General features: G+C 46.7%; 1 protein-coding gene across 1 annotated transcript in view; it reads right to left on the bottom strand.

Moving 5' to 3' along the window:
• LOC137335944 (deleted in malignant brain tumors 1 protein-like) overlaps positions 1–16,067 on the bottom strand; it is a 43,162-nt gene that overhangs the window by 13,677 nt on the left and 13,418 nt on the right. The window contains exons 2-8 of the mRNA XM_068001454.1: positions 14,256–14,288; positions 13,340–13,556; positions 11,941–12,339; positions 7,730–8,028; positions 3,640–3,954; positions 1,293–1,378; positions 1,064–1,199 (exon numbers count right to left, since the gene is read on the bottom strand). Coding sequence (XP_067857555.1) covers positions 1,064–1,199; positions 1,293–1,378; positions 3,640–3,954; positions 7,730–8,028; positions 11,941–12,339; positions 13,340–13,556; positions 14,256–14,288 — 1,485 coding nt within the window. The remainder of the gene's footprint in view (positions 1–1,063; positions 1,200–1,292; positions 1,379–3,639; positions 3,955–7,729; positions 8,029–11,940; positions 12,340–13,339; positions 13,557–14,255; positions 14,289–16,067) is intronic.

The raw sequence follows: 16,067 nt of genomic DNA, 5'->3' as shown, positions 1-16,067 counted from the left end.
TTTTAGTGATTTGTGTGCCTAGAAACCTAAACCTCTTTGCTTCTCCACAGTTTTTGGTCTGTTCCCATTGAGACAATGTTAAAATTTGCCCTTTGAGATTCAAAGCGGATGGTCTTACACTCCCCTTCATTAAACGCCATCTTCCATAGTTTTGCCCACTCCTTCATTCTGCCTATGTCCCTTTGTAACTTCCTCCTCCCATCATAGTAATACATGACCTCCGACAAAGCTCACTCCATGAAACTCACCTGGGCTCTCTGCACTGCCACCCTGCGGTGTCAGACTGACTAAATTAAAACATGTGCCGAGAGTTTGACTGAACTCATTCTAGCGCCAAACTCCCAGAGAAGTGAAGTTCCACTCAATCTACATTCTCCTCTCATTTCCTGTCTCGTCTCTTGTGTTCGAGAATTCTACAAAAACAATCCAAGCACAAATACAGAATACATATGTCGAAATGTTCGCTTTTGATATTTATTTACCTGATTACCACTGAGATACCAGTCCATTGAAAATAATGGGTGGTTCTCGAAAGACCCCATCTGCTTTTGTTACTTCATCCAATGGATGGCGCTGTTATCTCACAAGCAATGTTTCTGGAAAGCTGGTGATCCTTGTTGGCCGCGAGGTGGCGCTTTAACCTCGTTCAGACTGTCAGTGAAAAGGCAGCTGAAGAAACAACTGTTCCACCCACTAACCGTGATCAACGCCAGGGGAGATTTCCTTGCACCGAATAATACAACTCAGGCAAACTGTTTTATTTGTGTAATATTTCCATAACCCCAACCGTTCTCATTATCCTTAAAACGCTCAAACATTTTGCCAAGCAAGTGGTACAAAGCCCTTGGTGATGCCTGCTGCAGTCGAGAGTCTGCTCCACATTTAGCGGGAAAATCTCTCCTAGTCTTGCGTAATGTTTGTGAATTTTCTCCCATGTCGGCTCACATTCTGTGCTAAATATCCAGTTTGCATGGAAACGAATGAACACTGGATCTACATTCTCTATTTCTCAGATCTCTAATAACGATGGTTTATGTTTCCTTAATTGTCACCATTCACTCACCTGAACAGAGCACGCCGACATCCTCGCTGTCAGTTAGACTCTGATTCAATGTGAATGAGCTGCAGTCCCAGAGCCGCGACTCGTTTCCCTCACATTGGACTTCATTCACCCACACGGGCCCTTCACCCTCTCCGTACTTTGAAGAGTTATAAGCGGATATCTCATAGCCGCAGCCCAGCTGTCTTCAGACCACGCTGGCACCATTTAAATCCCAGAGATTATCCCGCACTCGCCCCCAGCTGCTGTTGGAGTAAATCTCCACTCGCCCGTCACAGCGGCTTCCCCCATTCATCAGTCTCGGCGGCCAACCTTCATCTGAAGAAGAATAAATTAATAACAGCGGATAACCTGAAACTCCCAGTTGGACAGGCGGGTTGCGCGCACATCCTTTCTGTCGTCTCCTGATCTCGGGTGAAGAGATTCTGGAGAAATACCGAGCCGAAACCAGCCGCTGCTCCGGAGAATCGGAGATAAATCAGAGGGCGATCGGTCCAGGCCGGCGGTGGTTGTAGTGCTGCGATCGATGGCAGGAGCTCGGTCAGAAAATGACTCCTGGCCACTCGCACTATGCCTCCTCCAGTATATAGAGGTCGGGTTCAGACAGTGCTCACATGGTCATAACAGCTATTAACTGCCTCTCAGGTTCCCTTTCCCATAGGGAGCGGGTCCCGAGTTAGTGACAGGATTTCATCCTTTGAAATTAAGCCCAGTATAAATGCCCTTTGTAAAGTGGATCACGGTGTCAGGGGGCAGAGCTGCCACAATCAGGCCCTCACCATATGAGGAGAGTGGCGGGTGATCACTGGGACCGATGGTTGAAGATAGCGATACTATATTACAGGAAGTAGACACACAATCCAGTCACAGGTAAACGGGCGATTGTTAGTTTCAGCGCTGCCTGGATCACTACTCTGTAAAATTCATGGCCCTGTGTGATTTGGAGCACAACAGGTGCATTGTGTAAATCCGTCACTTGGTCACTGGTGTATTTCTGACCGAGATCCCCAATGACCAGAAAGGCACGAATTTCACCGAGTCAGTTTCACAAGTTCCTCCCAGCCACAATTTTACAATTTCAACGGTCATTTCGACAAAGCTGAAAAACAATTTTACTTTCGCATCGCGGGGCATAAATCTGTTCAAATAATAGGAACCAGCCAACTAATTATTGATTTTAGCAACGTATTCAAGTCAATTATCGGAAATGACGGGCTGTGATAAAGATAAAGCTCCTGACACCAGAAGAGTGATCGTGAACCAAGGAGAGGACGAGAGGATCCATTCACTCAAGATTACATTGTTCTCTATTTAACACATACTGAAACGTGCACACCAGGTAAAAACTCATCTGGAAAAACATTTATCTGCTGCCGAATTAACGCCGAAGGTTTCCAGGAAAAAGCACATCTCATCTTTGCGATGAATTTTATGTTGACTGATACATTTAAGCCGGTAACATTTGTAACGGTTTAAATACGACCACAGGATTTCTGTGCTACAGCAACGTGAGATGTTGTATAGAATTTTATTAAATTTGACGGCGCAGAAACAGGCCATTCGGCCCACCGGATCTATGCCGATGTTTTTGTTCCACACGAGCCCCCCACCTTACTTCACGTCACCCTATCAATATACACTTCTATTCCTTTCTCCCTCATGTACTTGAATGCATCTGTGCTTTTTGCCTCAACCATTCCTTGTGGTAGCGAATTCCACATTCTATCCACTCTCTGGTTAAAGAAGTTCTCCCGAATTCCATATTGGATTTATTAGTGACTATCTTATATTTATGGCCCCTAGTTTTAAATTCCCCGACTAGTGGAAACAACTTCTCCACCTCTGCCCTATCGAACCGCTTCATAATTTTGAAGACCTCTATCAGGTCACCTCTCAGTCTTTTCCAGGGTAAAGAGCCCCAGCCTGTTCAGTCTTTCCTGATAGTTGTACCCTTTCAGGACTACAAGTGTGTTCGAATCAAGGTCACATTTAAGTTTCACATAACTTCTCTGATTTTGAATTCTATTCCACTAGAAATGAAATCCAGCTCTTTGTTTGCGCTTTTTATGGTTTTGTTGACCTGCTTTGTTACTTTTAATGATTTGTGAATCTGTACCCACAGATCCCTTTGTACCTCTGCGCCATTTTGTCCGTTATTTTCCAAGGAGTACGTGGCCTGCTTATTCCACCTACCACCATGCACCACCTCACACTTGTCTATATTGAAATTAAATGGACATTTAAACATTCTGCAATTTTGTTGTATTCTTCCTCAGTGTTAGCTGTTCGCCCCCACCCCCCCTCAATTTGGTGCCATCCGTAATGGATTCACACGGATAGATTAAACAGTAGGTCGAACCATTTATTAATGACATGTGCTGGAGTGAAACCCTTTAGTCTGATGTAGTTCAGTAATGAACCAATCTACTAAGCAGCCGTCATTGCTGAATGAAAATATGAGATCGTCATCAGTAAAACTGGTGGATCAATGAAAGGTGGAAATCGATTCACTGACGTGAGACTCTACTGGAGTGTAGAACAGTTGGTGTATTTCATTTCAATAGACTGTGAGGACTCACCTGAGCAGATGACACTGGCGTCATTTCCATGTAAGCAGTTGAACTGATCCCAGGATGAAACCGGACAATCCCACAATCGGGACTCGTTCCCTCTGCACCTGTAGTTCTCCTTCCACACTGGGCCGGTTCCCTCCCCAAAGTGAGCTCCTCCCGGGGATGCGATTACTGCCCCGCACTGAAGGTGCTCACAGACCACACTGGCGTCTTCTAAACCAAAGTAAATATCACACACCGTCCCCCACTGGTCTCCGTGTAGCACTTCAACCCGACCGGAGCATCGGCTCTCCCCACCAACCAATCGTGGGCCATGGTTCCCTGTTTTGGAAACAAATACAGATCGAAATAAATTATAAATCATACCCAGAATAAATACGGGGCGAACTCGAGAATAGGGGACAATAAGGTAAACCTCAGACACCACTATCGTCTGTCCGGATTTTATCCAAATTGTCTAAAAACAATTAAAATTACGACAGGACCCACGTTAAAAAGTTGTCCGATGAACACAAAGGTGACAGCTCGTCCTAGAAAAAAATCTAATCGAATTCGGCCTTCATCTAAAGGGGGTTGGGATACAAAAATGAGGAAATGATGCCTCAATTGAACCGACCCTTGGTCAGACCCCATCTCGAGTTATTGCATTCAGTTTTGGGCACCGCACCTCAGGAAGGATCTATTGGCGTTGGAGGGGGTGCAACGCACATTCACCAGAATGATTCCTGGACTTAAATCATTATATTATCAAGACATGTTGCTTAAACTTGGCTTGTAGTCCCTTGAGTTTAGAAGGTTTACCGCTGATCTCGTTGATGTGTTTAAATTAATAAAGGGATTCGATAGATTAGGCACAGAAGTTCTGATGGAGCAATTCAGAACAAGGCCATTAAGGATTTTATTTTATTCATCCTATGGATATGGCCATCGCTGGCAGGGCCAGCATTTGTTGCTCATCCCCACTTGCCATTGAGAGGTGGTTTGGGGCCTTCATGAACCGCTGTAATCAGTGTGGTGAAAGCTGTCCTTTAAATCTCTTTGGTAAGGAGTTCCAGAATTGTGAACCAGCGACGATGAAAGAACGGTAATATATGCAGTTCATCCTGTAGATAGTACACTGCAGTCACTCTACGCCAATGAAGGATGGAATAGATGTTTAAGATGGTAGATGGGCTGGCGATCCAGCAGACTGCTTTGTCCTGGATGGTGTCGAAATTGTTGAATTTTGTTGCAGTTGCACCCATGCAGGCAAATAGAGGGTAATTTATCTCACTCTTGACTTGTGCCTTGTAGATGGTGAAGAGGCTTTGGGAAGTCAGGACGTGAACCACTTTCCACAGAATACCTAACCTCTGGCCTACTGTAGTAGCCACGGCATTTATGCGGCTGGTCCAGTTAATTTTCTGGTCAATGGCGGACCCCAGGATATTGATGGTATGTGATCAGCGATGGTAATGCCATTTCATGACAAGAGGAGTTGGTTGCACTTCCTCATGTTGGAGATGGCCATTACCTGTCACTTGTGTGGTGCGAATTTTACTTGCCACCTATCAGCCCAAACCTGGGTGATGTCCAGGTCTTGCTGCAAGCGGGGAGGGACTGCTTCATTAACTGAGGAATTGCGAATGAAGCTGAAAACTGTGCAATCATCAGCGAACAGCCCCACTGTTGACCTTATGATGGAGGCAAAATTATCGATGACTCACCTGAAGACAGTTGGTCCGAGACCATAAGACCATAAATGATAGGAGCAGGAATAGGCCATTCGAACCCTCGAGCCTGCTCCGCCATTCAATGAGATCATGGCTGATCTGATTTTTACCTCAACTCCACTTTCCCGCCTTTTCCCCATATCCTTTGACTCCCTTGCTGATCAAAAATTTGTCTAGCTCAGCCTTGAATGTATTCAATGACTCAGCCTCCACAGCAATTTGCGGTAAAGAATTCCAAAGATTCACGACACTCTGGGAGAAGAAATTCCTCCTAATTTCTGTCTTAAACGGGCGATCTCTTATTCTGAGACAATGCCCCTAATTTTAGATTCCCCCATCAGGGGTAACATCCTCTCAGCATCTACCCTATCGAGTTCCCTCAGAATCTCGTATGTTCCATAAGATCTCCTCTCATTCTTCTGAACTCCAATGAGTATAGACCCAACCTATTCAATCTTTCCTCATAAGACAACCCTTCCATACCCGGAATCAACCGAGTGAACCTTCTCTGTACTGCCTCCAATGCAAGTATGTCCTTCCTTAAATAAGGGCACCACAACTGTATGCATTACTCCAGGTGTGGTCTCACCAGCAACCTGTACAGTTGTAGCATGACATCCCTGCTTTTATACTCCATCCCCCGGAAACAAAGGCCAATATTCCGTTTGCCTTCCGGATTACCTGCTGCACCTGTATGTAGACTTTTTGTGTTTCATCTACGAGGGCACCCAAATACCTCTGTACCGCAGCATTTTGTAATATTTCTCCATTCAAATAATATTTTGCTTTTTTATTTTTCGACCCAAGGTGGATTACTTCATATTTTCCCACATTATATTCCATCTGTCAAATTTTGCACATTCGCTTAACCTGTCAATATCCCCGTGGACAGCAAAATGCACACATTCTGTAAAATAACTTCCAAATCCGCTCCATCTGGCCTGATTGTACACACCCGTGCTGGAGCACAGCCGCCCTCTGATACCCTACTGTTCCGTAAGTCTGACCCTGGACAGGGAGGGTCGGAAGGCTATTGCCGTGTGGAACAGTCAGATCCTACACACACATTCAATTATTCTCAAGTGACTAGAAGCAGGAGCTCGAGCTCAGTCCCCTATTGCTGGTGTGTGGGACACTGAGGACAACTGCAGCTCCCAGATAGCGACCCTATAAATCCCTTGGATAAATTCTCCATAATAATATTTATTAATTAGAGATATTCACAGCCATATTCAAAGAAACCAGTTTTACCATTAGAAATTCACTTCAATATTCTATCCGTGTACAATTGATGTGGTCTGACGTTGAAATCAAAGTATCTGATTAGGTCAGTGCGCACTTCATGATGTCAATATTCGATTTTTGCGGTTAATGGCCAGTTCATGCGATCAGTTCATGCGATCAGTTCATGCGATCAGGTATCAGTGTCGTGTTTATCCGTTTCATGAAATCAATGGCTGATTCTTGGTCAATTGTCAATTATTGAGGTCAAAGGTCAGTTATTGTGGTTAATGATCTGTTAATGAGATCAGTGATCAGTTAATGAGATGGGTGATCAGTTAAAGCGATCGCTGTTCAGTGCCACGTTAATACATTTGATGCTAATTATGAAGGTATCTGCACCACTGAGGGGTTCAGTGTGTGACTCCGAGGACAGTCCACAGCTGCTGATATAATTGAGTTGTTAGCGAAGTGAACGTCAGGGTGATGACCTCATGCACGCTTAATTACAGAGGAGCATTAGAAATGTATACAGTGGCACGGTGTTGAGGTCAGTGCAGTCAGCGGATGGTTAATGAGGACAGTGCAGTGATCAGTAAGTCAGTGTTTGAGCAATGAGGACAATGGACTGCCTGGAACTGAACTTTAAGGAAGGTTAACGGAAAAGTCCCAGAACTAAAGAAGTCAACGCACGGTTGATCAAGTCACAAGTGTTCTGCGTGAAGGCAACCTATAGTTAATGAAGTTACCCTATAGTTAATGAAGACAACCCATAGTTGATGATGTTGTGCAAGATTAATGAAGTTACCATTATGGTCCATGAAGGGTGTGCACGGTTCGTGAGTCAGCGCAGGACCTGTGAGTTGATTGACACCGAAAACTTGGTCAAATGTGATGGAGAAAAATACATTCGGTGCAGGCGGTAAACAAACTAGTAACAAATCTACTTCTTCCAGAACAAAAGTTAAAGTTTAGAAACTTCTTATTTACAAATAATTGTGGATACCTTATACCACGTTCCACCAGACGTAGAACAATAATAGTAAACTGTCAGGGCGAGTTTAGATATGACCGTGTTAAAGAGAAGCACAGGAATGTCATCACCATCAGTTTTCCAAATATTAAGGAGGAATTTGTCTGTTTTTCAGTAAATCTGTACTCACCGGAACAGATCACACTGGCATCGTTCCTGTGGGTGCACTCCTGCTGATTTACTGGAGAAAGAGGGCAGTCCCGAAGAGATGTCTCATTCCCTTTACATTGAAAGGTATCACTCCTTACAATCCCAGTGCTCTCTCCAAAATAAGCACCTCTTGGCACGGACACCGCGACTCCACACTGAAGCTGCGCACAGACTACATTGGCGTCATTCAAATCCCAGTGAAGGTCACACACTGAACCCCAGGTTTCACCGTATTGGACCTCTAGTCTGCCCGAGCATGGGGAGTCTCCGAATACCAGTCTGGGAATTTTGTGATCTAAAATCATATTAATCATAATAATAAGCATCATAATAACAATAACATTAAATATTTACAAATGAATACACATGAGTAATCACAGATCTGTGATTATTACTTTCAGGTTGGTTCCATTCTGTTCCAATATGGATAATGCTGTTTCCCCCCAAACGCTATTGGTTACACTGTGACTGCATGGCTGTTGATAACATTCCTCTATTTATTGCTACCTTACCCAGTTGCCGTCACTGTGATGTTGCAATCACGTACTGAGAGAACTCGGCAAAGTATCAATGGCGAGAGATGGGTAAATTCAATTCAAACAATCTCTGTCTTACCTGCACCCACTTTGGGTTCGCTCCACTGCCGACTGAATACATTTTCTCCTCCAGAAACCAGAGGCCGAGGTGGGCTGGCACAGTTATTTTTCCCTGGAACTGAAGGACGCTGAGTGGAGAACTCAGGACCGTCCCGTCCCCCTCAGATCACACCCTCCTTTCACCCTGGAACTGAAGGACACTGAGGGGAGAAATCAGGACTGTCCCATCCCCCTCAGATCACACCCTCCTTTCACCCTGGAACTGAAGGACACTGAGTGGAGAACTCAGGTCCGTCCCGCCCCCCTCAGATCACACCCTCCTTTCACCCTGGAACTGAAGGACACTGAGGGGAGAACTCAGGACTGTCCCGTCCCTCTCAGGTCACACTCTCTCTTTTACCCAACACATGATACATACGTTTTCTGATGATGGTCAAAGCCGGTACAGCTCATTAACCCAGAAATACCCTAAAGAAGGCTTTTCACAGCAGTTTCTTCAATGTTTCTATTTTCCTCAACCAGGACCAATCCACCTCTCTTTGTGAGAAAAATATCCCGATGCCAGTCCTAACTTTGTCTCTCTCCCACTTTGTATTTCCCACTTTGTTCCACTGTAAAGATTTAATTAAATGTCGTTTCCCAGATTTACCTTTTCTCTACATTTAATACCTCCAGCAGCTCACTTCTGAGTCTCCGCATTTCCCGCTACAAGGCCCACAATGTACCGTATCTACCCGTAGACATCAGTCTCCAGGCTTTTCTACACACCTCTTCCGGGGTCTGATTTTCCCCCTGTACCTGGAGACCGGACTATACACAATACAGAAGGCGGGGTCTTGAAAGAACTCTGTTCAGTTCAATTCTGACCTTTTGTACCTTATGACCGGAATGATACATAGTGCACTCGGCGATATCTGGGCAGAGGTCTGTTAAGTTTAACTTTAACCACTTGTACCCGGTGATCAGAACTATACACAGCGCACAAGGCGAACCCTTGACAGAGCTGTGTTCAGTTTAATTCTGACCAATTGTAATTGGTGACCAGAACTATGAAAAATGCACAGGGAGATATCTGGACAGATCACTGTTCAGTCGAACTGACCTCTTGCACATTGTGACTTGAACGATACACAGTGCACAAGGCGATATCTGGACAGATCAATCTTCAGTCTAACTGACCTCTTGCACCTTGTACTTGAACTATACACAGTGCACAAGGCGATATCTGGACAGATCACTGTTCAGTCTAACTGACCTCTTGCACCTTGTACTTGAACTATACACAGTGCACAAGGCGATATCTGGACAGATCACTGTTCAGTCTAACTGACCTCTTGCACCTTGTGACTTGAACTATACACAGTGCACAAGGCGATATCTGGACAGAACTCTGTTCAGTTTAACGCTGATCTCCCAGACTTGTCCTGTACAGTTTGGTGACATAGTCCAGCACCTGCTTTGTTTCGCTGATTGTTGATTTTCGATGAATGAACATGTTGAGGTTCAAGGCCGCGAAACCCACTCGATATTTCTCCCCGTCACTCTGGCTGGTCCCACCCCATTCCCGCAGTCCGCCTGTCGCCCACTTTCCCTTCCCATGCGCAGCACTTTCCACGTGTCCCTATTAAATTCCATCCACAGCTGATCCTCCTATTTACATGTGTCCGGTTTGTTTTGTCGTCGCCCAGTATAACCTTTATATTGATTGCTCCTTTCTACTCACGTTGATGACCGGGACCCAGACCTCTCCCTTTGATGACCGGGACCCAGACCACTCCCTTTGATGACCGGGGCCCAGACCGCTCCCTTTGATGACCGGGGCCCAGACCGCTCCCTTTGATGACCGGGACCCAGACCGCTCCCTTTGATGACCGGGACCCAAACCTTTCCCTTTGATGACCGGGACCCAGACCGCTCCCTTTGATGACCGGGACCCAGACCGCTCCCTTTGATGACCGGGACCCAGACGGCTCCCTTTGATGACCGCTACAATCAACGTTCAGGTCCTTCCCCGAATCGCAGTTCCTATCCCTGAACATTCCCTCTTATTTTCAGACGTTTTTGTCGTTCTCTGTTTGTGGGCGTCTATAGAATGACAGTATTTATTGCCCATCCATAGCTGCCCTTTAGAAAGTGGTAGTGAGCCACTTCTTGAACCGCTACAGTCCGTATGGTGAAGGTATCTCTCAGTGCTGTTCGGTCGGGAGTTCCAGGATTTTGACTGAGGGACGATGAAGAAACAGCGATATATTTCCAAGTCAGGATGGTGTGTGACTTGGAGGGGAATTTGGAGGTGATGGTGTTCCCATGCACCTGCGGTCCTTGGCGTTCGAGGTGGAGCAGGTCACGTGTTTGAGAGGTGCTGTGGAAGCAGCTTTGGTGAGTTGCTGCAGTACATCCGACACTTACTACACATTGCAGCCCCGGTGCACCGCTGGTGAAGTGAGTGGATGTTTAAAGTGGTGGATGTGCTGCTGATCAAGCAGACTGTGTTGTCCTTGATGGTGTCGAGCTTCATGGGGGTTGTGTGAGCTGCACCTATCCAGGCAGGTGGAGAGGATTGCCTCACACTCCTAACTTGTAGGTATTGGAGAGGCTTTGGGGAGGCGGTAACGTGGGGATGTCCATGATTTTGATTCAAGTTTGAGGTGGTGGTGTCCCATGCATCTGCTGCTTTTGTCCTTCTCGGTGATGGAGGTCGCGGGTTTGGGAGATGCCTTCGGAGAAGCCTCAGCCAGTTTCTGCAGTGCATCATGTAGATGGTACACACTGCAGTCTCGGTGTGCCGGTGGTGGAGGGACTGGATGTTTAAGGTGGTGGATGGGCTGCCGATCAAGTGGACTGCTTTGTCCTGCATGGTGTAGAGCTTCTTGATTGTTGTTGCAGTTGCACCCACCCAGGCAAGTGAAGAATATTCCATCACACTCCTGACTTGTGCCTTGTAAGTGATGTAAGTGGAGAAACTCTGGGGGTTCAGGAGGTGAGCACTTGCCACAGAATATCAGCTTCTGACCTACTCGAGTAGCCAGGGCATTTTTGTGGCTTCCAGTGAGTTTGTGGTCAATGGTGACCCCCAGGATGGTGATAGTGGGGGATTCGATGATGGTAATGTCAATGAATGTCAAGGGGAGTTGGTTAGACTCTCTTTTGGTGGAGATGGTCATTGCCTGGCACTTGTTTGATGAACGTTACTTGTAATTTGTCAGCCCAAGCCTGAATGTTGTCCATGTCTTCCTGCCTGCTGCATGTGGACAGGGACTGCTTCATTATCTGAGGGGTTGCGAATGGAGCTGAACGCTCTGCAATCATCAGAGAATAGCCTCAATTCTGACCTTATGATGGAGGGAAGGTTATTGATGAACCAACTGAAGATGGTTGGGCCAAGGTCACTGCCATGAGGAACTGCTGCAGCAATGTTCTGGAGCTGAGATGATTGGACTCCAACAACCACAACCATCTTTCTTTGTACAGGTTATGAATCCAGCCACTGGACAGTTTTCCCTTTGATCCCCATTGACTTCAGTTTTACCAGGGCTCTTTAGTCCATCACTCCGTCGAATGCTGCCTTGATGGCCAGGACAGTCACTCACCTCACCTCTGGAATTCAGCTCTTTGGCCCTTATTTGTCAATGAGGTCTGGAGCCGAGTGTTACTGGCGGAACCAAAACTGAGCACGTTATTGGTGAGTAAGTGCCGCTTGACAGCGCTTTTAATTACTTCTTTGATCACTAGGCTGATGATTGAGAATGGGCTGATAGGACTGTAATTGACCAGGTCGGATTTGTCCTGCTCCTTGTGGACAGGACGCACCTGGGCAATGTTCCACTTTGTTGGGGAGATGCCAGTGTTGCAGCTGTCCTGGAACAACTCGGCTGGAGGCAAGGCTAGCCCTGGAGCACAGGTCTTCAGCATTACAGCCGGGATGTTGTCGGGACCTGTAGCCTTTTCTGTGTCCAGTGCACTCAGCCATTTCTTGATATCACGCGGAATGGATCTAAAGACAGAAAGCATTGACCCGGCGGTAGCCCTTGGCACGGTCTAAAGACACCCGAAGCCCTTCTCATCCCATCAATTATCTTTAAACTACGGCTACTGTTGTTAATTGGCAAAGGGGACAGCCACTTTGTGCACAGCAAGAGCCCACGATTAGCAAATGGTACAAATTGGCGCTTAATCTGTTTTGATGGTGACCGAGCGAGAATTATGGGCCAGGATTCCAGGTGAACTCCCTGCTCTACTTCTAATAGTTCCACGGGATTGCGTTAATCTCGAGAAATATTTTAATGCTCTTTTGTCTGAGAATTCAGATAATTCGTTCTTATTATCGTTCAAAGTATAACATGAATGTGGGCGTGCAGGCAGATGTGGGATCCTACTGTGCAGTGGTGCTCACAGGAACGGCGGACCCAATGCGCAGGCTCGCCCCGAGGCTGAGAAACCTCCCTCCCCAGTCTCAGCTTCAGAGTCTGGGTAAAATCTCAGATCTCACATCAGGCGATGAGTGCATGGGCACAGCCGGGCTCACGGCATATGCCCGGTAGCGGTTGGTGGGTTGAGAATGGAGAGTTGGATTGAGATTGGGACATTTCCAGCGGTTCGGATCATTCACCGCGGCTCTGGGTCAAATCTCAATGGGAACTTGTTCTGTCTGCTTTGTAAATGTGCCGAGTATCAGGTATTTACTGCTCCCGGTGGGAGGTGTTGATTAAATATAATAAGTGATATTATAACAAACAGTGATCCTATTATTAATAATACAACATTAATAATAATCTGAGAATACTGGAATTATTATCTCACTTTCCGGGTACAGAGAGTACCGGATTATTTTACTCTCGCTTTTCCCGGAAACCGTCAGACCCGGCGGGAGATGAGAGACAGAAGGAAGATTTTTACCTGAGCAGATGACGCCGGCATCTCTGGAGTGTGAGTAGGAATAGTGATCCCATGGATATGAATCACAGTCCCGCAGAGCGGCCTCGGTCCCGCCGCACCGAACATTATACGTCACAATGGGCCCGGGCCCTTCCCCAAAGTGAGCCCCGCCCGGTGCTGACAGCGCGGCCCCGCAGCCCAGCTCCCGACACACGACAATTGCGTCCAACAGGTCCCAGGAATGATCCAACACAGTCCCCCACCGTCCTCCGTAATGAATCTCCACTCTCCCAGCGCACGGACTGTCCCCATTCACGAGTCTCAGCTTCACAGTCTCTGTGAAATATCAGAAATAACATCAAGCGGTTACAGTGTATTAAACCCCCAGTCTCCCAGTGCACGGACTGTCCCCATTCACCAGTCTCACAGTGTGTAAAATATCAGAAATTACATCAAGCAGTTACAGTATATTAAACTCCCAGTCTCCCATTGCAAGGACTGTCCCCATTCACCAGTCCCACAGTCTGTGAAATATCAGAAATAACATCAAGCGGTTACAGTGTATTAAATCCCAGTCACCGGGAGATTCCCAGCACCAGAGCGGCTCCCACGGGGCGGATGGACCACAGGCTCAGAATGTATTTCAGTCTGAACAGGTCAACAGATGGGCGTGGCTAAAATGGTCAGCTGTCCTTCATGCTCGGAATTGATTGGACAAGCATAATGAGAGCAGAGCTCCAGCAAGGATTGGAAGATATATTGCCCCCGGAGCCAATGAAGAAAGAGGTGGGCTGGTTGGCCATGTGACCTCCATGGACGACGGAACATCGAAACTCGAGCACAGACATCGGCCATTCGGCCCAACTGGTCTCTGCCGGTATTTATGCTCCACACGAGCCTCCTCCCTCCCTACTTCATCTCACCCTATCAGCATATCCTTCTATTGCTTCCACCCTCATCTGCTTATCTAGCTTCACCTGAAATGCATCTATTCTGTTCACCTCAACAGAGAATCTGAAAAAAAAGGGCGATTACCTGACCGCTCAGCCTGACTGTTTCCCGGTCGGCCTGAAATGAGACATTGAGAATTAGAGTTCGCTCGGGCAAAAAATAAATGAAAATATCAGAAAAAAAAGTTACAAATGCAACAAACTGTGAGTAAATATTCCCGTCACTTTGTGTAAGAAATGACACCTTGGTCTGTGATTTCATCTGTTCTTCATTCTTTATAAAACCTCAAACACAGTCTCTCCAACATTCTAACATTTGTAACGTGCCAACAATTTATCCAGAAAATTAATACGCACACGCACACACAAACACAAACACACACAGATACACTCACACGGACAATACACGCACATACAGACTTATACACGAGGACACAGACAAATTAACACTCACATACAGACATATATATACGTCCAGCACTGACAACTGGGTGCACTATTTCTGATTCATTTTCAAACTGATCAAGACCCATTAACCCGACTCCTTTGTTTCTTTTCTGACACCCAATGCTCTATACATTCTGCTCCATCTCCTCCTGTACCGTACACCTATTTTACATTCCTTCTTGAAATCCACATACACTGTATGTACTTCACTTTCCTTGTCTATATAACTTGTACAATTAGTGATATCTCCTAAAGCCTCCATTAAATTTGCTAAAAAAGTTAGTGCCACTTGTGGCCACTTTAATTATTTCAGGTACCTCTCACTGGTCACCGATTTCAACTCGAATTATCGTAGCGGGAGGGGATAGGGTCAGAAATATTGTGCGTTATTTAACACTGTTCAATAATTGCTCTGGTCGATATGTAACACATGGAGAATAATTCCGCAAATCATTATGTGTACAGAGGACTTACATTGTCCTCGGGATGAGGGCAACGCGGGATCTGCCCCATGTATTACCCGTGTGTAGGTGTCCAGCGAAGGTGGTAGTGATGGACCCGCTCCTTGTGGTGACGGTGCTGTGACCATTTATTACCCATATGTAGGTGCCCTGAGAAGGTGGTGGTGATGGGCCCCGCTCCTTGTGGTGACGGTGCTGTGACCATTTATTACCCATATGTAGGTGCCCTGAGAAGGCGGTGGTGATGGGCCCCGCTCCTTGTGGTGACGGTGCTCTGACCATTTATTACCCGTGTGTAGGTGTCCTGAGAAGGCGGTGGTGATGGGCCCGCTCCTTGTGGTGACGGTGCTCTGACCATTTATTACCCGTGTGTAGGTGTCCTGAGAAGGAGGTGGTGACAGGGCCCGCTCCTTGTGGTGACATAGGATCACAGGAACATAGGAACAGGAGTAGTCCATTTAGCCCCTCAAGCTTGTTCCGCCGTTCAATGATATCATGGCTGATCTGTGACCGAACTCCATATACCCGCCTTAGCCCCATATCCCTAATACCTTTGTAGATGCCCTGAGAACGTGGTGGTGATGCGCCCGCTCCTTGTGGTGACGGTGCTCTGACCATTTTTTACTCGGGTGTAGATGCCCTGAGAAGGTGGTGGTAATGGGCCCGGTCCTTGTGGTGAAGGTGCTCTGACCATATATTACCCGTGTGTAGGTGCCCTGAGAAGGTGGTGGTGATGGGCCCGCTCCTTGTGATGACGGTGCTCTGACCATTTATTACTCGGGTGTAGATGCCCTGAGAAGGTGGTGGTGATGGGCCCGCTCCTTGTGGTGAAGGTGCTCTGACCATATTTTACCCGTGCGTAGATGCCCTGAGAAGGTGGTGGTGATGGACTGCTCTTTAACCCGTTGGAGTGATGGCGCTCTCACGGTGATGTTAAGTAGCGAATTCCAGGATTTCGATCCAATGTCCATGAAGGAAGGAACGGAGAT

The sequence above is a fragment of the Heptranchias perlo genome, chromosome 20 (assembly GCF_035084215.1).
Source record: "Heptranchias perlo isolate sHepPer1 chromosome 20, sHepPer1.hap1, whole genome shotgun sequence".
NCBI lineage: Eukaryota > Metazoa > Chordata > Chondrichthyes > Hexanchiformes > Hexanchidae > Heptranchias > Heptranchias perlo.
Note: the sequence above shows the minus strand (reverse complement) of the source record. Positions and strands in the feature narration are given on the sequence as shown.